The following is a 27,708-nucleotide window of genomic DNA, read 5'->3' as shown; positions in this document are numbered from 1 at the left end:
TGAAAAAAAGAAATGCAAATGATAAACTTCAGCCACGATGCATGTAAACTGTGACAATTCCTGTGTCAACTGTGCAGTGTGCAGCTCGCTTATAGTGCAGACGCGATGTGGTGTAAATAAGTTGTCCTGGAGCTTATCGGTAGTCCGGTATGGACACACATATTCTCAACATCACACCTTCCGAAAATGAAGCTGATAACTGTCTGGAATGGAGGGAGGCCAGATGGAAGGGCAGTGCAAGATATCTATGCTGTAACCACCATCACAGCTGTTAAATAAACACAAATTATTCACATTTTATTTGGTCATTTTTATTTTCTACAAATACAAAAGCAACAAATTATTATTTTTTCCCCCTGTTGGATTTTAATATTGGTATTGTGGCCATCTCCTCTTCATCTGTGATACTGGTGCTGGTTCTCATCCCATTTTTGTAGCATGTTGGATTAGAGAACATTTATTTGAAAAAGCATTAGACTGTGGGATAAGCTGCTTCACATTGAAATAGATATACACTCAATGATATTTACTGAATGTCAAATATCCTACTTGTTAAGCCTACACCCATTTTACGCTTGAAGCTTTACCTGACTGAATTGTTTTTATGTTTAATTTCTATTTATTGATTTTATTTTATTTTTTCTCTGTTTTATTTATTTATTAATATTTGCCTGTGGGATATCATGAAAATTAATATAGTTCAGTAATTAAATTTTCTGCCAGTTTTCAACTGATAACATTGATTTAAAATTAAAATGTTGAAAATTCAGCTTGAATCAAATAATATATATATATATATATATATATATATATATATATATATATATATATATATATATATATATATATATATATATATATCTGGACAATTATGCTCTTGTTTGTATTGTACTTAAATAAGGTGGACATAAATATTTGAAACATGCTTGTGGGTATATAATTATCTCATTAACACCCCCTTTCCCAGCTCACCCACAGCTTTCCATGGAAGAGACATTAATTAGTGTGTTTGGAAGTAAACAGAGAGAGAGGTAAACAGTACACCGTAACTAATAACGGAGTGGCCGTGAGTTCGAGCAACATGTTCAGATTGGATACAGCAGAAGCAGCTGCAGGAGACAGCTAATGGCTTTTAAATGACTGACAGATGACAGTGTGTACGCTTTCCTAATTGAATAGAGAAGGCCATCGGATCCAAAAATATCCTCCATGAATTTATCTCTCCTTAGTGTGTTCTTCATTAAAAAGATTTAAAGGACAAAAGAGTGATAATAATGGGATTAACCTGTTAAGCAACCAATAATAAATATTGACCATTGACTATTAAGTAATATTAATGTACACTTTCACTTCCCATATGCCAGTTCTAAAACCAATCAATTTCATTATCTTTAATTAAGGTCTTTTCAGTATTTATTTATAATTTAAGATCCATTATTATTATTATTATATTAATATCTTCTTTTGTGTTCTGCAGAAGAAAGTTGCTGAACATTTATCAAAACTAGTAATTATTTTTGAATAAAATATTTTACAGTGAAAAAATAAAATAAAAAACCGAGTGCATCCTTACTTTCCTAACAAGAGCAGCAGTAGAGGGTCTATAAGAAGGGTACAAGATGAAATGCAATATGTTAGGAAGACAAACACATTTACAAACGTGAAACGCAGAACACCTTGACCTCACAAACAGCAAAATAATTGAGAGTTCTCTGAATTTTCCAGCTGAGAAATGGTTCTCATTTACAGCTGCGGTTATTAAAAGTGAGTAATATAGGTATGAGTGCAGAATGTGGCTAATAAATGAATGGGGACAGGGTGTGCCAAATCAACCCAGTCTGGCTGAGCATAGAAATGGTATGAAGAAAAAGTAATTTACAACAACAAGGTCAGCGAACATTATATGAGATTCATGAATATGTAAAATCCAATGAAAGCCTTTTCATTAGAGATTCATTTAGATGTTAAACAGAGGTTTATGCATGGTAACAGAAACAGTTTCTTGTAAAAATTTAGCAAACTACATACTTCTGCTCTTTCATTCTTATTTATTTTTCTTTACACATAATTTGAGAATCCTCAATTCACAAAGTTACAAGCGCCAAAGCTCAGAGTATAATTTCTTAATACATTTTTACATACTATGTTTTCCTTCACTGGATAAAGGGGACTTGGGAAGAAAAACAAACAAATAAATAAATAAATAAACTCTACAGGGGCAGTAAAATATTAATTCATTAAAGTAAATAAACAATTCACAATGGATCTTAAATAATAAATAAATTATGAAAATCATTTTTCTTTACTATTATGGCATTCCCTCATTTATTTAGTTAAATTATCAGCAAACATTTTTTGACCCTGGACTCGAAAACCATTCATAAGGGTCTTTTTATTATTATTATTGAGATTTCTATTGAGACTGAATAAATACGCTTTCCATTGATATATGGTTTGTTAGGATAGGTCAATAAAATTGGCTGAGATACAATTATTTGAAAATCTGAAATCTGAGGGTGCAAAAAAATCAAAATACTGAGAAAATCGCCTTTAAAGTTTTCCAAGTGAAGTTCTTAGCAATGTATATTACTAATCAAAAACTAAGTTTTGATATATTTACAGTAGGAAATGTACAAATTATCTTCATGGAACATGTGTCAGGACAGATGAGGACCCAAGAGCGGAATGAGGCTGGAGAACAGAGTTTATTTCAGAGGACGACTTAACGTCAAAAACAAAACAAAATAAAACAAAACCCCTCAAGGAGGAGAGAAAAAGTCTTGACTTCACGCTGCTCAGCGGGCAGGTCGAGCGCTCAGCCTCCGCGAACGCCAGGAGAGAGGAAGCAACAAATCCAACAACGGCAGGCAGGAGAATAGTCGGGCAGACAAGGGGTCAAGCGAGGTGCAAACAGGGCTGAGAACGGCGGGCAGTATCAGAATCAAAAACAGTCCAGATCGATAACCAGAAGAGCGGTCCGAAATCCTCTGAGGGCAAAACACAGGTTACACTAACTGGGCAGACAAACCAACCAGCAAACTGACCAGAACAGGACAGAACCGAAGCCAAAGGGTCACAGAACACACTGACAAGGAAGGGTGAAAACCAAGCAGAATAAATAGGGTGAGTAATGAGATAACGGGAACAGGTGAGTAATGAGATAGAGGGGGAACAGGTGCATCGGACAAGCCGCAGCCTAGATTGCAAAGCGAGATCAGCTGGCGCTAGGGCGAAGGGAAGAAAAACCAGAAAAATATAAAAAATCAGAGAGAAAGAAAAGAAAGTAAAGAAAATGAAAACAAGTGTAGAAAAATGAGTAGAAACGAAAAAATAAATATAAAAACGAACGAAGTAAGAAAAAGGAAGAAAAAAGGACAGATCATACCCGAGTCCTGACAGTACCCCCTCCCCCAGGAGCGCCTCCCGGCGCTCCCGAGGAAGGGCGGCGTTGGTGAAACTGGTCGATGAGCGAGCGGTCCAGGACGTCCCGGGCTGGAACCCAGCATCTCTCCTCCGGACCGTACCCCTCCCAGTCCACTAGGTACTGATATCCCCGCCCACGGCGTCTGGAGTCTAAGATTCTCCTAACCCTATATGCAGGAGAACCGTCAACCATAACAGGGGGAGGGGGGGCGACAGGGGAAGACACAGTAGGAGAATGGGGGGAACGCAAGACAGGCTTAACTTTGGACACATGGAAGACAGGGTGCACACGACGAAGAGAATTGGGCAACCGGAGACAGACCGTCACCGGGTTGACGACCTTGGCAATGCGGTACGGCCCCACGAACTTAGGTGCCAACTTTCGTGATGGGACTCTCAGTGGCAAATCCTTGGTGGAGAGCCACACGCGTTGTCCGCAGACATAACGGGGCGTCAACCTTCGGTGGCGGTCTGCGGCAGCTTTAACGCGTCCCCTAGCTCGGAGAAGCGCCTCCCTGGCCCTCCTCCAGGTGCGGCGACAACGCTGAACAAAAGCCTGAACCGAGGGGACAGCTGCCTCGGAGCCCTGGGAAGAAAACAGAGGAGGTTGATAACCCAGACTACACATGAACGGGGACATACCTGTAGACGTCACCGGTAGCGAGTTGTGAGCATATTCTGCCCAGGTGAGTTGATCACTCCAGGAGGAGGGGTTATGGGATGCCAGGCAGCGGAGCATCCGACCGAGATCCTGGTTGGCGCGCTCGGTCTGGCCGTTGGTCTGTGGATGAAAGCCTGACGACAGACTCGCAGAGGCTCCAATCTGTCGACAGAACTCTCTCCAAAAATGTGAAACGAACTGGGGCCCCCTGTCAGAAACCACGTCCTCCGGAAGGCCGTGAATCCGGAAGACGTGATCAATGACCACCCGGGCCGTTTCTTTAGCCGAGGGGAGTTTAGGAAGAGGAACGAAGTGGACCGCTTTGGAAAAGCGATCCACCACAGTGAGAACCACAGTATTGCCACTGGATGGAGGGAGTCCAACTACAAAATCCAGGGCAATATGGGACCAGGGGCGGGATGGGATGGGAAGCGGCATTAACAGACCAGCGGGAGGAGAATTAGAGGATTTATTCTGAGCACAGACCGGGCACGCCCCCACGAACCGGCGAACATCCTCCGCCATGGCAGGCCACCAAAACCGCTGGCGAATGGCTGCCAGGGACCTCCTCACACCTGGATGGCACATGATTTTGGAGGAGTGACCCCACTGGAGAACGGCGGAGCGAACTGACCTGGGCACGAAGAGCAGGCCGATGGGACACCCCGCGGGCACTCCGACTCCCCCCTGCGCCTGTCTGACGAGCTTCTCGATTCCCCAGGTAAGCGCCCCCAGCACGCACCGCGGAGGTATAATAGTGTCAGGGGGCGGGTCGCCTGGAGAAGCGAAAAGACGAGACAGCGCATCGGGTTTAACGTTCTTGGACCCGGGTCGATAAGAGAGGGTGAAGTCAAAGCGCCCGAAGAAGAGCGCCCACCGAGCCTGTCTGGCATTTAGCCGGCGTGCAGACCGAATGTATTCTAAATTCTTGTGGTCAGTCCACACCATAAATGGAACGGCCGCTCCCTCCAGCCAGTGGCGCCACTCCCCCAAAGCCAGTCGAACAGCCAACAACTCGCGATCACCGATGTCGTAGTTTCGTTCTGTGGGAGACAAACGGTGTGAAAAAAAAGCACAAGGATGTAATTTGTTATCCAGGGGGGATACCTGGGAGAGCACGGCACCGACACCAACCTCTGACGCATCCACCTCCACCACGAACTGCCGGGAAGTCTCTGGAGTTACCAGGATGGGAGCTGAAGTAAATCTGCATTTTAATTCATCGAACGCCGCTTGGGCATCCGCTGACCAACGGAAGTTGATCCTGGTGGAGGTTAGCGCGGTCAGAGGGGCCGCCACCTGCCCGAAGTTCCTGATGAATCGCCTATAGAAATTGGCGAAACCCAGGAACCGCTGTAACGCCTTGCGGGAATCAGGAGTCGGCCATTCGGAGACGGCTCTCACCTTCGCAGGGTCCATGCGAATCCCCCCTACCGAGATGATGTGGCCCAAGAACGAAACTGACTGAACGTGGAACTCGCACTTCTCCGCCTTAACGAACAGCCGATTCTCTAACAGCCGCCGAAGCACCTGTCTGACGTGCTGGACATGATCCTGAAGAGAAGAGGAGAAAATTAAAATGTCATCTAAATAAACAAAAACGAACCTGTCGATCATGTCCCTCAGCACGTCGTTGACAAGTGCTTGAAAGACAGCTGGAGCGTTGGATAAGCCGAAGGGAAGAACCCGGTATTCAAAGTGCCCGCGAGGCGTGTTAAACGCGGTCTTCCATTCGTCCCCCTCCCTGATCCGCACTAGATGGTAAGCATTGCGAAGGTCCAATTTTGTGAAGAACTCGGCCCCCTGCAAGAGATCGAAGGCCGAAGACATCAGCGGCAGAGGGTACCGGTTCTTAACTGTGATGTCATTCAACCCCCGATAGTCTATACAGGGGCGCAGAGAGCCATCCTTCTTCTTCACAAAAAAGAACCCCGCACCGGCCGGAGAAGAAGAGGGACGAATAATACCGGCTGCCAGAGAATCACTTAAATACTTCTCCATCGCTTCGCGTTCTGGCGCGGAGAGAGAATACAGCCGCCCGCGAGGCGGAGAAGCCCCAGGGAGGAGATCGATGGCACAGTCGTACGGTCGGTGAGGAGGAAGAGATACAGCCCGGGACCTGCTGAAGACCGCCCGCAGATCATGGTAGCAAGCAGGAACTCGAGAAAGATCCGCCTCCTCCTCCTGTAGGGAAACAGAAACAGAGACCGGGGAGAAAGCAGACTGGAGACAATGTGTATGACAATACTGACTCCATGACAAAACTACACTGTCTGCCCAGTTAATGTTAGGCCCGTGGCGAACGAGCCAAGGATGACCCAATACTAAAGGGACAGATGGAGAGTCACAGACTAGGAATCTAAGGTCCTCCCGGTGGTTCCCGGAGGCAAGAAGACTCACCGAATCAGTGATCCGCGAGATCTGCATAAGTGGCCTGCCATTGAGTCCATGAGCGACTATAGGTGACTGCAGGGATTGGATGGGTATATCCCGAACGCGAGCCCACTCCTCATCGATGAAGTTGCCCTCTGCTCCTGAATCAACGAGTGCTGAAGCCTTAAACAGAGTGTGTTTAGTAGACAGAGACACAGACAGAAAAGTGCGTGACCTGTGAGCAGGGGAAATGGCAGTACCACTCAGATTAACGCTCTGTGGCGAACGAGCAGCCTTAGCTGGACAGGAGTGAGCTCGGTGCCCTTGAGCCGCGCAATACAGACAGAGACCCTCCAACAGGCGGCGCTGTTTCTCCTTGGGCGTGAGGCGCAAGCGATCCACCTGCATAGGCTCACACTCCTCGGTAGTCTGGGATGGAGGGACGAACGTAACAGGCTCGGAGTCGGCACGAACTCGACGGCGAAGCTCTCTCCTGGCGTCTATGCGGAGGGACAGGCTGATAACATCGTCCAAGCGTTCTGGAACCTCGCGGGAGAACAGTTCATCCTTGACTGAGTCATTGAGACCCTCTAAAAAGCGAGCGATAAGGGCCTCGGCGTTCCATCCACAGGTAGCGGCCAGGGTACGGAACTGCACGGAGTAGTCTGCCACTGAACGCCTGCCCTGTTGAAGGCGCGCTAACAGTCGGGATGCCTCCTTGCCGAAAACAGACTGATCAAAGGTCTTGACCATCTCCTCCTTAAAGGAACTGAAGTCCGAACAGCACGCGGCCTGTGACTCCCATACCGCAGTCCCCCAATCACGTGCTCTACCGGAAAGCAGGGATATGACATACGCCACCTTGGAGACATCTGACGCGTAGGTTCGAGCTTGAAGGGAAAACACCACCTCGCACTGAATAAGGAAAGCTTTGCAATTAGTAGGCTCACCGGAATACATGGGGGGGTTGTTCACTCTCGGCTCAGAGGAGGAAGCGGACGGGAGAGGCCCGGGAGGCGGAGAAGGGAATTCCTGACGAGTGAGACGATCGAGACGACCCACTAGATCCGTGATCTGAGCCGACAAGGCATCCACAGAGTGACGGGTGGAAGAGAGTTCCATCTCATGACGGCCCAGCATCGCTCCTTGATGCTCCAAAGCCGCCTGCCAAGTCGAGTTCTCCGCTGGGTCCATTCGTGGTCAGTGTGTGGTGTCAGGACAGATGAGGACCCAAGAGCGGAATGAGGCTGGAGAACAGAGTTTATTTCAGAGGACGACTTAACGTCAAAAACAAAACAAAATAAAACAAAACCCCTCAAGGAGGAGAGAAAAAGTCTTGACTTCACGCTGCTCAGCGGGCAGGTCGAGCGCTCAGCCTCCGCGAACGCCAGGAGAGAGGAAGCAACAAATCCAACAACGGCAGGCAGGAGAATAGTCGGGCAGACAAGGGGTCAAGCGAGGTGCAAACAGGGCTGAGAACGGCGGGCAGTATCAGAATCAAAAACAGTCCAGATCGATAACCAGAAGAGCGGTCCAAAATCCTCTGAGGGCAAAACACAGGTTACACTAACTGGGCAGACAAACCAACCAGCAAACTGACCAGAACAGGACAGAACCGAAGCCAAAGGGTCACAGAACACACTGACAAGGAAGGGTGAAAACCAAGCAGAATAAATAGGGTGAGTAATGAGATAACGGGAACAGGTGAGTAATGAGATAGAGGGGGAACAGGTGCATCGGACAAGCCGCAGCCTAGATTGCAAAGCGAGATCAGCTGGCGCTAGGGCGAAGGGAAGAAAAACCAGAAAAATATAAAAAATCAGAGAGAAAGAAAAGAAAGTAAAGAAAATGAAAACAAGTGTAGAAAAATGAGTAGAAACGAAAAAATAAATATAAAAACGAACGAAGTAAGAAAAAGGAAGAAAAAAGGACAGATCATACCCGAGTCCTGACAACATGATCTTTACTTAATATTTTAAGATTTTTGGCATAAAAGAAAAATCTATAATTTTGACCCATACAGTGTTGTTGGCTATTGCTACAAAAATACCTGTGCTTTTTGGTAACCGGTAAATGTCACAAATTTCTTAAATTTTACCATAGAAATTGAGCAAAAGCTCAAACAATTGTCATTACGTTTCTATCCTAACATTCTTTTTCCTTTAATAAAACTGCAAAACATATTTTAAGAATCAGATTACAAAAGCCATAAGTTTCAGTTCACCCCCCTACATATCATTTAGACACACCCCCTGCATTGAGCCGCAGATAGTTCTGCACCTGTAATGTGACGTGACAGCAGCACTGCTGGTTTTCTGTCTGGCTGCGTGTCAACACACCACCGATTTTATCTCCCGCATCATCTCAACCGCAGCTGCACCAAAGCACTTCCCCGGAGACTCTGTTCCCAATTCAATTACACGATCACACATTAGAGGTCAATTCAAACATTTTTGGCAACAGTCACTGCAAAACCAACCTGTTTTCCTTTCTGGGCGAAATAAACTAAATAGCACAATTTGCTGTGAATACATTTATGTGAAATAACAGCAGGATTCTTGTTTATGAAACTCATCTATTAATTCATATTCATCTCTTATTAAGGTTGCTGCACACACCGATTCATGAATACACAGACTGAAGTTTTCACACTCAGGGTTTTATTACTGTAAAATGTCTAACAAACTGAAAAAAATGTATTCCACTTGTGGATAAACAAACAGAAGTGAGTGATGTCCAAGGCAGAGACCAAAAGAAGAAATGCTCATTTCTGCCGTGAAAGGAAAGCAATCATACTCTAAACAAACATATCTCATCAAAACTCACATCAAGGCAGTCGGCTAAAAACAAAATCCCTCATCTTTCCTTTCAAACTGCAAGTCCTGCTAAATACTGTTGAGAAAAAGAGCCATGGAAAAACACATGAAAGCAAGAAGATGCAGAAATGTCTCGGCAGCTTTGAGCAAAACAACATTTGTCACGTGCAGTCATTCAAATGTCTAAAAAGCCAGAAAAACCCCATAGAACCCAACGGTTTGGGGTTTTCTTTTGAGTAAAACTGTCCCAGAGGTCACTGCAGCAACACTAGTATTCATCTGGATGTCTTTGAATGTGGCGAGACTGCAAACAAACTAGAAAGGTAGCATTGCGAGTGTGTTTGCCAATGTACGATACTCTTGTTTACAACTGTGATACTTTGGTATCATTGGCACCAGAGTAGCTTCATATGCGGATATGGCAGAGGGATGAGAAAAAAGAAGAACGGTCAATGATATAACACTACATTTCTCAGCTCTGGCACGTCGCACAACACCGTTTGAGACTGTGCAAAAGAGAGCGATCGAAACTATTCTGTAAAGGAAAAAAAATGGACAAAAGTGAGAAAGAATGTGAAGCAGACTGACATGATGGACTCAGAAGTACATGTCCTGGAAGAGGTTCTGGCCCATCTCAATGTACGCCTCTTTCTCCTGAGCACTCATCTGTTCCACCAGCTCGGGTCTCTGGCTCACTTCCCTGTAAGAGAAAGGTCTTCCCCCCACCATAACTACAGGGTCGTCCCCGACCTCCTCAAACTCATCATCATCATCTTCGTCCTCCTCATCCTCTTGTTTTCCTGGCCGCAGGGCTGTAGCGTTGCGCATAGTGTGGACTGGAGCCTGAGGCAGTGAGTCTTCATCCGATTCACTGGTATCGCTGTCAGAGTCGCTGGCGTTAGCCGCTGGAACGGTCGGTCTGGAGACGACAGCACCTCCTGGACCAGCTCCGCTCCTCTTCTCGTGAATGAGGAGAGCCAGCATCACCTCCTCGTTCTCATCCTGTGCAGCTCCACGTCCAGTCATTCCCTCCTGGGTTAATACAGAGTCCTCGCCAGCTGGTGTGTAAAAATTGGAAGAAAAGAAGAAAATAATCGAGTGAAATTAGATGCATGTCTTCTTCACCATAAATGTGCTATACTTTCTAAACTCTTCTTTCTGAAGCCACAAGACAGCTTTATAGGAACGGGGTTGATTTTCAATAACAATCTTGACTTCCAAGTACTCGAATTTAATTGCAATAAATTAACTGTACATTTGGTTTCTTCTCCTCTTTCATCAATGATGTTGAATATGCATTTACGTTTTTTTTTTATATATATATATATATATATAATTTGAGTACGTGAAAGCAAAGTTTCTCAGTGAAAAATGACTTAAAATGTATGTCTATTTACAAATAAAATAAAGAATACATATTCTACTAAATATGTTTTTGTGTTCCATAAAAAAAAAAATCCAAAATGTTTGGAATGACGATAAATATCCCTTTTTACCAATTTGTGCGCTTGCTCTTATAAATAGATAGACTATGCATTCAGACCCAAGAAGTGTATAAACAAGAGGCAAATCCAAAAAATGCATGAAACGTTGTTAAATATGTGACCATGACCACAAAAACCACTTTCAAAATAGTTGATGTGACTCACGTTGCTTCAGAGCATCTGTCTCGTTGTACGCCCCCTGCACTGTGCTTTCCGTCAGCCATATGGGCCTCTCTTTGGGGGCCTTTCCCTCGGTAGTCTGGCCAGGCTGAGGCTCCTGGTCTTCCATGCTGATGACCACATCCTGCGAGTAGAGGTCATACGATGAGCCTTTGTTTTTCCATACTTCCCGACCAGGTGCCCCTGCACCAGCTCCTCCTGCGTTCTGGGCGGCCCGCTCCCGACTGCGGAAAATAGCAAAGGTGGATTATAGTGTTTATTTAAACATTATTTATTTGAATATTTATAGTTTTTAATAATCTGAATTAACTCTATATTTTTTTTTATTTTGTTGCATGCTTTTGTCTTTTTTGTTTAATAGTTTTAGTTGAAAACAACACGGTCTAGTGCATAAACCTGCCACTTCGACTGAACAGGAGGTGCTGACCTTTGTTTTAGGGCTGGGATTTCTGACGGTTCGGGCTCCAGAAGATCATGTGACAAGTTAATGTCCTCCGTCTCTCGTAGCAGTACATAGATGGGTTCGATCTGCTCGTTGAATCGCGCCACCAAAGTGCGGGCGTCTTTCTTTGGCACGGCCGATTCGTCCTCCTCTACTTCTGTTTGACAGAAGGTACAGCGGAAGGTTCCTGTGTTTGAAAAAAAAAAAAAAAGTCTTAAGCACAATAGATCAAAGTGTTGAAAGTACCATTCTGCTTATCGACCCTCATTCTCAACTACTTCACCGCACCACATCCATCACACTTGGCATCTCCAGGTCATTCGTTTTGGAAGTTAGAGCCCAGAAAAACTTTGTTAAGTGGCTTTATATCTCTGGCTTGCTGTGAGCCAGAGGCTTGGATTCCACTTCTCCTTTTCCCACAGACATGGTGCCAATTGTGCAGTTGGAGCAAATGCCAAATCTGGCCCACCTATCCTTTGGCGTTTCCACCAAACAGTTATGGGACCGAAAAATCGGCTTTGCTCACAAACCCGCTGGTCTCGAACCAGGAACCACTAACATCAGCAGCCAGCGGGTGAGAAAATGTTGTCACCATTCAAAGTTTTCAAAACAGCAACGAATCAGTCTGGCTAAACAAGACATACTCGTTATAAATGACTACTTGACTTCTGGGATCGGCTGATGCTGCACAAGTCTAAAATAAAATTATTCATTTACAAATACACAACATTATAAATGTCTTTACGGTCACTTTTAATCAGCTGAAAAATCCTTGCTGAATAATTGTAAATCTTATATCAAAAACTTGTAATTGTATTATTCTCAAAATAAAATATTTTATTAAAATAAAACAGCAATGCTACCAAAAAGGAAAAAGCATTTATATTTTAAGGAACTACAAAAAGAACCATGGTGCGGTACATTTACAATTCAATGCCATCTAGAGGATGGTGCCAAAACCACTGCTGACCATCTAATATTACTGAAAGAGATAAAACAGTCACGGACACAAGGACAAACATACGCAAACACACATTTTGCCCCAGAATTCACTGATGGCTCCATGGCAAGCGAAGCTGGTCTGGTTTGCCATCTGCTGCTGAAGTTATTTACAGCCTCCTGACAAGAACACACACAGCAGGGCCCTCTGTATGAGTGTGTAGCATACTCCAACCACTAGCTGAATATAAAGTACATGCCTTGACATATTTTACATATGTGTGTACTTGGCATTTAATGGTCAGTCACAGATGGTGCTGCTGTTTATTGTAACCTTCCTTTAATGATAATCTTTCATTTAGAATGTCTCTCAACTCGTTTTCATGTTTTGCTATCATGAACATATTTTTTATGTTTAATTACTCCCATGTTATGTGCTGAGTGCATGGTGAAACAGCTTCTGAGTTTCTGGCCTTGAGGGGAATCGAACAAGTAAACGATACGCCGCAATTTCCATTTTAAAAGCTTTACTGGAAAGTTGACAACAAAATCTGTGGAGGTGCTCCTGAAAAACAATCACCTCCAGCTAGGCCTTTTTACTACAGATGTTTTCTCTTTTCACATCACGTCAAATTTGACACCGCTCCAGAGGAAATATTGACGAGCCTGGAGTGCAGAGAACAATTTTACTGCAGCCCTCCTGGTCAGTCAGTCTGTCTGCCTGTCTTCTCTCTCTCTCTCTCTCTCACACACACACACGCACACACATACACACACACACACACACACACACTTTACTGCACTGCCCTTTCATTATTTTTCTATGTAAACATAATGTAAAAACATCTATGTAAAAACAGCACTAAGAAATGCTGCATTGAAGTAGTTCAACTTTTGCAAAACAAATTTTTAGTAATTAAGCTTATTTTTTTCATTACACTACCATGCGTCTCACATTTTTAAACACAAAATAGTTTTCCCCCCAAGGTTTTTCTGTATGAAAGTATGCTGGATGACAGCTTTGAACATTTTGTTTGCGTCTTTCGCAGCATCCGGCCTGTGAAACCGCATTATAAAAATATGCCACTAAAGTTTCAAAGTTACTTTGTATTTTTTATCCACTATACTGTATCTCACATTTTTGCAATTCACTCCACTGTCATTTAATAGTTTTTTTTATGTAGGTCTCTTTCTCGCTGCTTTTATAACGTTTAGTATATGGACACTGCATTTTTAAAATGATGTCAACACATCTTGTGTTCTTTTCCTTTCTGCTGTTACATCTACATCTTATGTTTTTAAACACATGAATGCGTCCTGTATCAACTTCAACTGAGTCAAAAAAGGCACTGCTCATTTGGGTTACAAAAGTAGCAAGATACATCTCAGTGATCAAATATGTATGTGAACAATAATAAAAAAAAAATCAAACTCTGGAACCCAAAAACATGCATTTGAACCAACTCTAAAGTGACAGAAAGAAAGTTAGTTCACTAGCTCAGAAAGGAAACTTTACAAAATTCTTCCAAAGGGAGGCACTGACCAATGTTAAGGGATGTTATATTAAGAAATTATTATTTTTTTTCCGTTTTTCTTTTACATGCCAATAGAGGCTTCCAGCCAAAATAATTCTGTAGAGATATCAAATCCAAAGTCTTGGACAATAAGCAATATTGCACATGCACACACTCTTGTTGTAATCTTTGTTTTCAGTCAAAGTGTGCACTGGGTCTGTGCGTACACATTGTACTGTCGCAATGATCTAAAGGAACATGGCACGCTGCTGTTAGCGTGTAGGCATACATTAAGGATTCTGTCGGGCCTGGTGTCTTTGTGTTGATAGTTTTTGTATTTTCTATGAGATATGAATAGGTCTGGTTTAAATTACATAGCACTCGCTCCAGTGAATCAGAGCTCTTTTGAAAACAGGACGGCGCTTTGTTCTGTCGTCGACACCAAATACAAAAGGACTTTTGTGATCAGCCCTTAAAAGATGAATCCAGCATCATTTCAGCATTTGAGAGAGGAGAAAGTTTTTTTTCATGATGGGGTCTGAGCAACTGTGACAAATGTACCGCATTGATTCTAATTGCAGCAGTGCTAATGCAATAAGAATAATTACAATATAAATACCGTTAAAAAATACCGTTAACTGTTCTCCTTTGGAGGAATGTATATAGATGACTTCTAATAATAACTGTTCTGGATTCAATACAAGTTAAGCTCTACAGACAGCATCTAAAACCCTATTCAGAAAGGATTAGTTTTCAGGACAGAACGTCCAAAATCAGTATCCCCCATCATCAGTAATTCACACTGGATTTGCAATGTCTGCAGGAAATGCCCAGATGGGCATATCCACTACATTTATGTGAAGCTGTTGGAAATGACTTGTTGGAATTGTCTCTTCTGCTCACAAAGGTGCACTGTAAAAAAAAAAAAAAAAAAAAAAGTCCCATAAAAAATGGTAAATGACTGGCAGCTATGCCTGCCAAACAAAACTTTTTAAATTAAAGTAAATTATCGTAACTGAAACCAGAAAATAATCTGTAAAATAATCTGTAAAATAAAGATTTTACACCTTAAAAAAATGTCCTATGGCTGCCAAACAAAACCGTAAAAATTTAAGTAAATTATCGTAATTGAAACAAGGAAAAATCTGTAAAATAACATTTATTTTCTGTAAAAACTTAATTTAAATTGTTTGTACTTTATTTGAATTTAAGATATTTTACTTTAATTTTAAGTTTTCATTTTACTTTTGATCGAATTTAATGTATGCTCTTTTAATTAAAATAAATTTCTTTAAAAACATTACTTGGAACATTAAACGCTAGCATAACCATGTCTGTAAAGTATACCAAATACAATAAGTCAGTAATCCTGTACATCGAAGTCTTGAATCAGAAAGACAGCCAGTTGATTCATGTCTCAATATTATTTGTCTGTTAAAAGAAAAAGAAAAAAAAAGTTTGTGTGGGCATTATTACAATTCTAAAATTATCAAATGCATTAAGAAACTATTTAAAAAATATATTTTAGATGCTTCTTTGGTAGTTCAATTACTCTAAAATCAAATAATCTGTATTAGGGCCAAGGTTATATAACATGGCATCATTTTAAATAAAGTGCTCACTGATTAAAGCTTTCACTGAAAATGATGTGAGGAGTTTTTAATTTTCTGGTCTCTTTCCATTGACCAACATCCACTCCAGACAGCTGCAGGACTAAAGAAACAAATTTCTGAAAATGAGTTAACCCACTGCCATTTCCTGATTATTGATAGCATACAATATGCCAAAAATAATAAAAATCAGCCATTCAAAAAAACATATTTGCAAATCTAAATATTGGGTGGTTACAGCCCTGTTCTTTGCACACGTGCGACTCAGATGGAAGGAGGAAACACTAGAGGGAGATAACAAAATGAGGCAGCGTGAAGACATGCCGAGATAGGATCAGCGAGTGACTTATTACCGTGCAAGCCTGACCTGTCAGATCTCCTTATCTCCCGTAACACCTCACCAATCAAAGAGATTTTCATAGATCAATTATTTTTTATTTTTGCTCAACGAGGGGGGACCTGGATGCGCTTGACCAATCAGATCAATACACTTTTCTGTTCTTAGCCGCAACTAAGCCACCTAAGCACAAAACGCAGCACAGGGTGAAAACAGCCAGTCGCAAAACATCCACATTTGAGCCCTCTCTGAGGACAAAGAACACAGTGCATCATGAAACTCATGAATGTTTAGAAATCCTTTCAGGGACACGAGTCCAGGAGAGAACATGGGAAATAAGTATGTGTTCAATATCAGGGTCTACACAGGGTTAGGTGCCTCATCGTTGGCTGTTCGGTTCTTCTGCTCTATCCTCACCAATCCTCCTGATGTGTATCCTAGCAACAACTTTGCCTCCCTGCCTGCCAGTTTGCTTTCAGCAGAGGTGAGGGTGAACATGTGCCATGCGCTCTTTACCTGTCTTTCTATTCCTCTAACACTCATCACTCACCTCTGACACCGCTCTCAGTCCTCCAACGCTCTCTCTCTCTTATTTCTGTTCCTCTCGTGTGTCCATCACTCTCTTAAACATATGATTTCTGTACAGAGGAGTTCCTCCTGTCTGTTTGGTACAAGACGGTCTACAAAAGCCCTATGCAAGACTCTTATATAAATGTTGGGCTCACAAATATAAGAAATTACATGAAGTCAGGGACAAAGACAGAAAAATAGTCCACAGTTAATGATTTAACTAAACCCAATTAAGTTTTGTGCTGTATTGTTTTGGTTTACTAAGAAGAAATGGCTCATAAGAGTCATTTGTTCAGTAAGCAGTTTAAAGCTGTCACTAACTATTATTTTGGTAAAGGAGTAATCAGTCGATTATTCTGATGATTAATCGAGTAATTGGATCATTTTTTGTGGTAATAAAAAGACTTAAGCAAACAGAAGACTTTAAAATGACTTAAAATACACATACAATATCATTGATGCAATAACAATTGGTTCAAATAAAATATCAGAAAGAAGTAATCATTTGGTTTTATTTTACAAAACGGTATAATCGTAACTTATTGTAAAAACAACTGTTTTTACTCTTTGCATCGCAGTCTAATCCTTGTTTAAAATGTAGACTAAACAACATTTCATTAAAATGTCCATTTAATCTTACAGTCATGGCCATAAAATTATCGCCAAAAAATGTATCTGCATTGTTCATCCTTTTGATCTTTTATTTAAAGAATTAACAATAATTGAACCTTTCATTAGATAAGATTTTAAAATGGGGGAAATATCATTATGAAATAAATGTTTTTCTTTAATACACATTGGCCACAGTTAACGGCACCCATTTATTCAATACGTTTTGAAACCTCCATTTGCAAGATTAACAGGTCTAAATTTTCTCCTATAATGCCTGCAGATGTTAAAGAACCTGAGAAGAGATCAGAGACCATTCCTTCATCCAGAATATCTCCAGATCCTTTAGATTCCCAGCTTCATGTTGGTGCTTCTTCTCTTCGGTTCAACACACTCATTTTCTATAGGGTTCAGTTCAGAGGACTGGAATGGCCATAGCAAAAGATGGGTTTTATGCTCAGTGACCCATTTGTGTTGTTTTTGAGGTTTGTGTTTTGATTAATATAAGGTAGAAGATCCAACACATGGCCCATTATAAGATTTCTAACAGATTCAGTCACTTTGGTATTTGATAAAATCCATGATGCCATGTGTCTAAACAAGATGTCCAGAACCTCCAGCAGAAATATAAGCTCACAACATAAACATAAGTACCTATTCTAAATAAAGGGGTCATATGATGCAATTACAATTTTTCCTTTCTTTTTGTAGTGTTACAAGCTTTTGGTGCATGAAGAAGATCTGTAATGTTGCAAAGACTAAATTTTCAAATCCAAAGAGATATTCTTTATCAAAGTTAAAGCTGCAGTAGGGAACTTTTGACGCTCTAGCGGTTAATAATTAGAACTGCTTGCGTCTTGCGGAAGAACATTGTAGCCGGAACTACTTCTCTCTGTTTATTTCTATAAAGAATCATAAAGGTACTGGGTTACTCCGCCGCGGTACCCCCGAAGCAATCTAAAATAGTCCGAATATAAACACTTATTATAGGTGTACCCTAGTGATTCAGGACAAGCTAAAAACACGGTTTGGAAAATGGATTCATGGTGTACTCGCTTATTATGTTAATTTTTCTACATTTTGAACACAAACAAAGTTACGGACCGCAGCTCTGATTGGTTATTTTTTACCGGGAGCGCATGACTTTCTGCAAATGGCAATAGGACCACTGGGCGGGAGCTTGATTTTTTTCACAGATTATCTGTCTCATATTCTACTATCAGGACATAATGACAGGTTTAATAAATATGTAAAAAATATTTTTTTTACAAAAGTTCCCTACAGCACCTTTATAGGAAAACCCCACTGTTTATCCATATTCCACTATGTTCTTCCCTCAACTTAGACGAGTTGATACATTCCTCTCCCGTCTCAGTGCATGCACTCAATCGCTGTAGCGTGCGGAGCCACTATGTTATCATTTAGCTTAGCACGATTCATTCCTTAGGATCCAAATAAAGATGAAATTAGAAGCTACCAAACACTTCCATGTTTTCCCTATTTAAAGACGGTTACATGAGTAGTTACATGAGTAAGTATGGTGACAAAAATAAACAGTGGCGATTTCTTTAAGTGTATAAAAATGATGACTACAATGTATGGCAGAAGAGCACTTCGCAGCGCTTCGACCTCGTCGCAATAATATCATCACTCCAGTATGGGTCAGGAACTTGTGTGATAGTGTTAGTTCCATTGTGCACTGTGACTTTTGATATACTGTCTGCATGCTTTGTCCCGGTTTAGTATGTTTTATGTGTAATTGATGTGCTTTTATATGTATATATGCAGCATTCACTAAGCCCAAGAAACATTTCCCCTAAGGGGACAATAAAGTATATTGTATCGTATCGTATATTAATACGCCAAGGTCGAAGTGCTGCGAAGTGCTTTTATCCACTTAGAAAATCTCCACATTTTATTTTGTCACCATACTTACTCGTGTAACTACCCATGTAACGTTCTTTAAATAGGGAAAACATGGAAGAGTATCTTATAAATTAATCCCTGTTTGGATCCCAAGGAATGAATGGTGCTAAACTAAACATTAGCATAGTGGCGCTGTGCACTAGAGCGATTGAGTGCACGCACTGAGACGGGATAGGTACGTATCAACTCGTCTAAGTTTAGAGAAGAGTTTCCTTTAAAACTCTGCCACACCCCCTAAAAGGGCTCATTCAAACACGCCCCCACATCTCTACGTCACTATGTGGAAATATTTACGTAACGCCACCCAAATGTTCACACAAAAATAGAAGAGGTGGTTTCAGTAACCGCAGTTATTGTTGAAGCAGCCATGTCAGGGAGATGCTATGTATCTAGGCAATGTTTTGCATGTTTTGTTATAAGTTTAAGTATTTGCTATTGAATGTTCAAATGCAGAGTTTTGCATGTTGTGTGATGTGTGAGAGATACAGGGTCACACAGTGGAGTCAGCTGTCTTAACCGTCCGTGGCTTGTGTACTGCAAACACATAGGAGCTTCATCACTGTGGTCAGTTGGCCAATCAGAGCAGACTGCACTTGTCAGAAAAAAGGACTTTGTAGAAAATTATGCATTTGAGAGAAGCAGGGCATAGAGGACCTACAACAATGTACAGTATTTGAAAGATAATGTGTTTTTAGAACATTAAAACATGTCAACATATTATGTTACACCAAATACACAAAATAATCTTTAGAAAAACATCATATGACCACTTTAAAAAATAAACCAGTATATTTCATTGTACACATGGGGTACTTTTTATCCATGTACACCAAACCTATCTTAAGTGTTTGCGGCAAAAAGTCTCATATTTAGTTTCATCTGATCATAGAAGCCAGTCCCATTTGAAGTGCCAGTCATGTCTGATAACTGAATATGCTGGAGTTTGTTTTAAGATGGTGGTGATGTAGGTGCTGTTTTTTTTTTTTTTTTTTAAAGGTTTTTTGACCCAAAGACTAAACTATTTTCTGCAATTCTCCAACTGTGGTCCTTGGAGAGTCTTTATCCACTGAAACTCTCCTTCTCACCGTGCATTAGAATGATACAGACACACATCCTCTTCCAGGCAGTTTCGTAACATTTTACGTTGATTGGAAATTATTTCCCTGATGTTGGAAATGGGAATTTTCACTGCTCTAGCTCTTTTCTTTCTTCACTAATTTGTTAAGCTCAATCATCTTTTGCTGCACATCAGAAATATATTCTTTGTTTTTTTCCTCATTGTGATGGATGATTAAGGGAATTTGGCCTTTGTTTCCACTCCTATTTATATTTCTGTGAAACAGGAAGCCATGGCTGGTTAATTTCATGTTCATAATCACCCTGGAGTGCTCAAAATTGTGAATTTGAATGGGAAAATACTTCAGAGATATTTCACTCATAAGAATTTCTAGGGGTGCCAATAATTGTGTCCAGCGTGTATTTGAGAAAAGCATTTATTTCATAATAATTTCATAATAGATACCCCCCCACCCCATTTTAATTTCTTATTATCCAATGAAAGTTTTAATAAAAGATAAAAAGGATTAACAATGCAGATTAACTTTCATAGCCTTCTTTGATCATATTTACCAAGGGTGCCAATATTTTTGTCCATGACTGTATTTGGCCACATGTTTATGATAGAAATGCTACAGCCACTGAATTTCTTGAACAAGAACATGTGGACATGCAAACTCAGAGGAAGGGTTTAGACTTATTTTGAAGTCATCTGTGGAATGCAATGCGCCACTTCCAGTATATTGCCAGGTACTTTTTTTTCTTTTTTTTAATCAAGTGCTTGATTTAAATCGAAGAATTGTGACAGCCCTAAAGCTGATTAAACATTTTGCTCTGTTATATTTGTCAAGGAATTGAACCACACTTATCATGCTGTAGATTCAGTAGTGATGTTATGATGCTAAACAGTACTGAAAAAAACACTGGCTGCATCCAGATATACTTACTTCCTTATAGTAGGCAAAAACGGTACGTAGAGAAATATGTATTCATAAAACAGCAGGCAAAAAGTAATTTGCTACTTCTGGCAAGATTCTGAAGTGCACATCTAATGATAATGGACGCTTTACTGTCCCGTGAGGCCATGGCAGAGGATTTGAGAATTGCACTGAAGCTACTTGACTAATGCTGCAGGTCACATGGTGACAACATGATAAATGTAGTACAATTACTTTCCTATTACACACATTTATATTACACGGAACATACTTTTTTTAATGGTGGTAAAGTATTTATTCAGACGAAGTACCTATTCTGAGATTTCAGACGCAGCCACTGTCAGTGTTCCAACTCACATTCCTTGGGCAGCACTGCCAATAGAATTAAAATATGCAATATAATTTTACAGTGCATGCTAAACTGCTGATGACCAGCTTAAAATAAATAAATAAATAAATAACATCCTAGACATCATGTTTGCTTGATAAATGTGGAAACTACATAAAGACTATACGCAGAACATTTTTATGGAGCAACTCAGCACACAGGAATCAATATCTTGAAGTTTCTCCATCTACAAAATCAGTGTCTTAAATGACAATTAAGAGTTTTACAACTCCTATTACACACATTTTATTACTGAAGAACTGCTTTAATAATACAAAAAGAGCTGCGCATTTCTGTAAAAGCCCTCTGGTTGTCTTGTCTGCCAGGCATTAATCGTAAATCCATTACTGTTTCCTGTTCGTATACACTGAGGTTTGAAAATAACTTAGAATATTTCCTTTAATTGACAATACCACATTAATATCTTTTCATTGAGCCCATGTATTCAGTCAATTTCCTACAAACACTGTCCAAATCTGTTTTATGAATGTAGATAAACACTTCATGCGCATTAAAAACAGACATACTTGAAAAGAATCAAGGTAAAGTGTTATTCAGTGGCCATAAATATGAGTCTAAAGTGTTCAGTGGTGTGGAGAGACTGTTCTTCAGACTCTCTTTTCATTTATTTTCCTCCTGAACACAACAACGGTTAGATCAATTATACATGATTCAAGACTGCTGGAATGGACTCTCTCTCACACACACACACACACACACACACACACACACACACACACACACACACACACACACAGTATGCAGATTGGTAAAAACTTTAGGGGTTAGACTTAGGTTTTGCTGGCTTCAGTCCATAGTAAAAGCTTAAACTGGGATGGCCAGCAGTGTGCAAAGCTTCACAAATACTCCCTCTCTGAAACCATTAAAACACAAGTCACATCAAGGGCAGCACTTGGGTGTGTGTGTGTTTCGTTAAGTACATAAATCAGCAGCTGTTGAAGTCAGAAGTGTTAAAACAGTAGGCACAGAAGCAGAGAGGCATGATGATGATGTCAATGCAGTGTGCTTATCCTTACAGCCGCCTCTATGAGATTACAGCCTCTTTATTTTTAAACCTATTAAAATAAAGTTTCATTTCCGTTCCTGTCTGTGATTACTGTCTGCAAACTGACACAATTCAGCAGTCTCCAAAAGTGAGGTTCATTCAAGTGTTGAAAACATTTCACATTTTGACCTCTGCTGCCATCATGTGCCTGAACACAGTTCTGCCGAGGTCTGGATAAAGTGACTTGAATGAATGTATCACTCATTTTGAGATTACAAGGTACTTACCAAATATGGGCGAAAAGATAAAGATCAAACACAGACTTATATTAAAAACATCTGGTACTTCCTAATGTACATGGCTTAGGATCTTCACAATGATCACACAATCCCTTAAATGTGAGACCAGCTTGGTATTAAGAACTTCAAAATGGTTTCTGCTGAATCTTACAAAACCACTTCGCGGTTACAATAGCCAATGTAAGCTTATGTGTTCATCGTATATGGATCCTACGGAGATCTGAGATGGATAAACACCTGAGAAAAGATGATGCCAACCCCTCAGACGACATCAGATAATGCCAATCCTTTAACTGTCCAAAATAACGAAACTTTGCTAGTGTAATCTTAACCTATAATCATTGCCATTAATAGTGTTCGCCGTGTGTTTGATTACTTGTCATTAACTAACTGCATGAATTTTACTGTACATTTCTGCCATAAGGACATCAACTTGACCGTCACCACTGATAAGCGAAGACTAAATATAGGCTAAGAATTTAAACTAGAAGCTTTTTGCACAACATTTTGTATCATGAAAAGCGCTATAAAAATAAACTTTAATTGAATTGAATATACATAAATTCAGCCAGAATAAATTAAAATAATAAAAAGATACTTATTAGTTTTTTCTAGGGCCGGGACTCGATTAAAAAAATTAATCTAATTAATTAGAGGCTTTGTAATTAATTAATCGAAATTAATCGCATATTAATCGCATATAAATATTTGACCTGAGAACAGTGAGAAGTAATTTTTTTTTCACATGGATTTATAGTATACCATTGAATAATGACTGAATACATACGCTTAAGCAACAAAATATTGTTTATTTTAGTTCAGCCAAGTCTAGCAGACCAGTGCAATTTTTGCCATGAAGTGTAGCAATAGCATATTTAGTAACAATTTAGAAATAGTACATTTCAGAAATTCAGGTAGCTTATAGGTGCTGGAACCTTCTGTAAAGTGTTTTTTAAGTAAAACACAATACTGTCAATTACATTCAGAACATTGGAAACACTGACTATTAGAAAACATCTCTCTGTTGCTTCCGAGGCCATAACATACTAAGTCCAACTCTCAATAACCTTGGCCAAAACAATAAAGAGTTCAACATAAACTGCCAGTAGCACCAACAAAATAATACACAGTTCAACATAAAGTGTAAAGTCCACGCTAGCTGCTATATGTTTTGCGTTGAGGTGATACTTGAGGCTTGATGTGCTGCTGTGATATGCGAACGCTAGTTGGTGCTCCAGTATAATCGGTCCGCCGAAACTCATCCAGTGAGAAACGGTCCGCGGTGCAAAAATAAGTTATTAAAAATGCGGGAATTTTTTTCCTGTAATTAATTAATCTTAGTTAACGCGTTATTTTTTGTGTAATTAATTAATCTCAATTAACACGTTAAAGTCCCAGCCCTAGTTTTTTCTAATTGATTTTCAACATAATGATCACACAGTAACTTTGACCAATCACTCACAATACCATTAATTATAACACTCAAAAGAATATATTTGTTCCATGAAATTCTAAGGGAAGAGAGAAATTAAAGCAGATGCATTTTCATTTATTACATTTGGTTTGCTTTAACTGATTTTAAATCCATTTGACAAACTTTGACAACAAGACAAACTTTGCTGTCATCCGTTCAATGCTGAAAATTATACCATTTTAAGTTGAGTGATATTTGTTTATTTTGAGTTAAATTCAAATCTGTGGTTCTTTTATGTGTGTCACACCATGGGACATTACGTCACACTAAATGAGTTAGACGGTCAAATAAAGATGGAACAGATGTGTTTTTAGTCGTTTCTTGAAGATGGCTAAGGATTCCAAGGTTTCTATCTGTTTTTGAAGGCGTTATGGTTAATGTTACTGGATGGAGAAATTTTGATAGTGATGGGTTTGTTCAAAACCACAGGCAGTTCTGTCTTAGCCAGGTTGAGTTGAAGGTGTTGGTCCATCATCCAACAAGAAATGTCTGTTAGACAAACTGAGATGCGAGCAGCATGTTTGTACCATAATGACGCCTAACCCTAATGTCAATGATGTCTTTTAATGAAACATCCTTGAAGATAAGGCTGCACGATAAATCACATGTTATATTTAATGTGTATCTTGTCAGTATTGTCGGTTCTGTAACCTGCGCTCTTTCACATGGATCAGCATTAACTACACAGAGCCATTGTTTAGAGCCTCAAATTTAGGCCCTGGCCCGAGACGCTTACTGCATGCCCTATCCTGGCCCTTGTCAGACAGCTTATCAGAATTACCAGCCCGAGCCCGTCTTTTTTCCCCCCTTCTCACTAAACATCTTATATTACTGTTTCAGCTATTAAAATAGTTAAGTATTGCATGTAATAGCAAAGTGAGCTATATATATATATATATATATATATATATATATATATATATATATATATATATATATATATATATATATATATTTTTTTTTTTTTTTTTTTTATTAAGTAAATTTTGAAAAACCTTTGGAGCATTTTTTGATCATTAAATAGAAGTTTTATTTTTTTAAAGTAACGACCAAGCAGCCATGTGGCAGAGAGTGAGGCTATGTTTGATCAATTTATGTTTAAACGTTAAACCTAAATTAATGTGCGCTATATCCAATAGTTTGTGTGGAGATGCTTTGCAGGACTTGGAGGTGCCAGCGTGATCATATACCATAGATTTTGCTCATAAAGGTAAGAGTAATCATTCGTAACTGCAAAGTGTTTACTTTTGTTTGTGAGCACTCACAATATCAACAAAATGTAGTAATTTTAGTAAAGAAAACAAACACGATGCGCTTTCTGCCATCTCGTCTTTAACAGGAGTACAGAAATGAACAGACACTCAGTGAATACATGCCTCACAGAAAGATTTAAATGACTACTTAATGAAATACATTTTTTATTATAATCATAATCTGTAAAGATGCAATTCTCTGTAAAGGCGCGTCTAATAAAGAGATGAGTCAGGCTCGGCAACTGCATCCTTGCGACACAGACTCAGAAAACAGTAGTTTATTAGTACATAATTCAAATATCTCCTTACTGTTTCTCCCGGTCACATTTATGGTAATTACTTTTGCAGATGCTTTGCGGCAAGCTTAAGCATATTGCGTGCATTTGAATGCAGAACAGTTCAGCTGCGCTGACGGCACACACATGCATGCTGCAGGACTCTAAACACTGTCGAGCAGCTCTTATAGCAGCTCAATAATTTTATATATACATTTCACTAATTGATGGATGTCTAAAATATAAAAATAAGGAGAAGCCTAAAGCAGACCAGAGGCCCAGCGCCCGTCTGAACTATGACGAGTTCAAGGGGCGTAAAAAATTCAGGGACCGTTGGGCTCGGGCTGAAATGCAGGTTGTTCACCGACAAGCTGCGCAAAACATGCACAAAATATGATTGTGTTTTTGCACAGCTTGTCAGTGAACAAGGGCTCTGTGTAGTAAATGCTGCTCCATGTGAAAGCACGCAGGTGATGGAGATTTACTGCTGATTACAGAACCAGCATTACTGACAAGATGCGCATTAAATATCGCATGCGATTTATTGTGCAGCCCTGCTTGAAGTATAGCTTATTTGATCATGTGTTTATAACCTTCAAACAAACAATTTAAAACAGCCATCTTCCACTTTCATACTCACCGGTCATGGGGTCAAACAGCTGGTTGGCCTCAAGGTCAGTGAATGTGTTCATGCAGCAGGGGCAGCGGAAGGATGCTCTGTTAGTCGAGTCCCGTTCATCTGTCTCAATGCGTCTGCGCATGTGGTCCAGCTTGTACTTCACCACATTAACCAGTAGCCGGTAGTTAATGAAATAGTAATTGTGTCTTGTCGTCTTTCCGTCAGGTGCCGTCTCCACGCGCATACGACATTTGACAAACTTGTCAGCTTTGAGTGTGTTCAGAACCGAACGCAGCTGCTTGCGGTCGAACTTGAGCAGCTCCAGCATGTCCTCTTCACGTACGCAGGGGTTCCTGATCAGCACATCCAGAGCGAGAGCATGCTCGATGCCATAGAAACCTCGCACAACCTGCTTGGCCAGCCGTTTCAGAGACGCAGGGACCTCCGTGAGCAGCTCTGGTTCAGTCATGATGGAGGGGAGGGAAAGAGTGGAACTAAACGATGGAAAGATGGAGAAACAATGCAAAAGCAGGAGGTGGAAGTATTTTTAAGACCAAGAACAATATGGTTTTAGGAGGAATGGGAGTGGATAGTAATAGGAAGGGTCAGCTTGTCAGGTATTCAAAAAGCTAATCAGGTGGATGACTTTGGGATTGTATGACGGAGGTCTGTGAATAGTGGGAGAACAGAAAAAGAGATCAGTAACACATATGATCCAATAACTGTCTTTATTTCCATCCAAATATCAACAGGTCTATATATATATATATATATATATATATATATATATATATATCATTCTCATAGTTTTTTTCTACGATCAATCCATGTTAGCCAGAAAACAATGTTTAATCTAGTAAAGAAAGGCTGTCTGGATGATTTGCTCCATCATGACTTGCCATACAGAAAGCTAAGAACCATTAATGACTAGCTATAAGCATTATCAGAAGCTCGGTTTAGCTGGGTTTTAATGTGAACAGCAAATATTGATGTTAACAGAAAGCTTAAATACCAATGTGATGGGGCTCATTTTAGGAGTCATATTTACCCAGTTCAAACACTGTAAATTAAGAGAGAATATAAACGTAGTAATGTTTAGTAGTCATAAAATTTGGCAACAAACGCATAGTAAATTGTATGAATTAAATGAACCAAAACAAAGTGACAGTACTGCTCACTGCCCACTGAAGCTTAATTTATCTCACTGTTGAGTTTAATATTAGATTATCGAAACGGAGTATAATGAAGGCTATAGTTAGATTAATATCGTTAAAAAACAAACAACATAAAAAGCCTGAACGACAGGAATAATAAAAAAAAAAAGCTCAAACCTTTAATTTTCCTCCTGTTAAGATCTGAACAAGTTTCCTAGTTCAGCACATAGGTTCAGCATCACGCTAACGTTGAGCGGAAATGACGCATGAGATGTCGCTGAAAAGTCAAATGGGCCGCTTTAAATTATATATATATGTGTTATGTGTTAAGGGTCTAATTTGCTGTGTTTCAGTACATTTAT

General features: G+C 40.2%; 2 protein-coding genes across 2 annotated transcripts in view; one reads left to right on the top strand and one right to left on the bottom strand.

The window, feature by feature from the left end:
* Positions 1 to 27,708, top strand: part of LOC127965215 (uncharacterized) — a 231,803-nt gene that overhangs the window by 93,632 nt on the left and 110,463 nt on the right. The gene's annotated exons all lie outside the window — the stretch shown is intronic.
* Positions 9,096 to 27,644, bottom strand: gtf2e1 (general transcription factor IIE, polypeptide 1, alpha). The gene is made up of 5 exons (XM_052565890.1): positions 27,524 to 27,644; positions 26,214 to 26,860; positions 11,365 to 11,566; positions 10,923 to 11,161; positions 9,096 to 10,331 (listed from the first exon to the last, which is right to left on the bottom strand). Exons 2-5 carry the CDS (start codon positions 26,659 to 26,661, stop codon positions 9,871 to 9,873), a joined length of 1,350 nt encoding a protein of 449 aa, XP_052421850.1. The 5' UTR covers positions 26,662 to 26,860; positions 27,524 to 27,644; the 3' UTR covers positions 9,096 to 9,870.

The sequence above is a fragment of the Carassius gibelio genome, chromosome B9 (genome assembly GCF_023724105.1).
Source record: "Carassius gibelio isolate Cgi1373 ecotype wild population from Czech Republic chromosome B9, carGib1.2-hapl.c, whole genome shotgun sequence".
Classification (NCBI taxonomy): Eukaryota; Metazoa; Chordata; class Actinopteri; order Cypriniformes; family Cyprinidae; genus Carassius; species Carassius gibelio.
Note: the sequence above shows the minus strand (reverse complement) of the source record. Positions and strands in the feature narration are given on the sequence as shown.

Coding starts and splice junctions, on each gene's coding strand:
- gtf2e1 (XM_052565890.1), bottom strand. CDS start 26,661: ATGACTGAACCAGAGCTGCTCACGGAGGTCCCTGCGTCTCTGAAACGG. Junction 11,567..26,213: donor GCTGTTTGACCCCATGACCG/GTGAGTATGAAA, acceptor TTTCAAACACAG/GAACCTTCCGCTGTACCTTC. Junction 11,162..11,364: donor ATCCCAGCCCTAAAACAAAG/GTCAGCACCTCC, acceptor TATTTTCCGCAG/TCGGGAGCGGGCCGCCCAGA.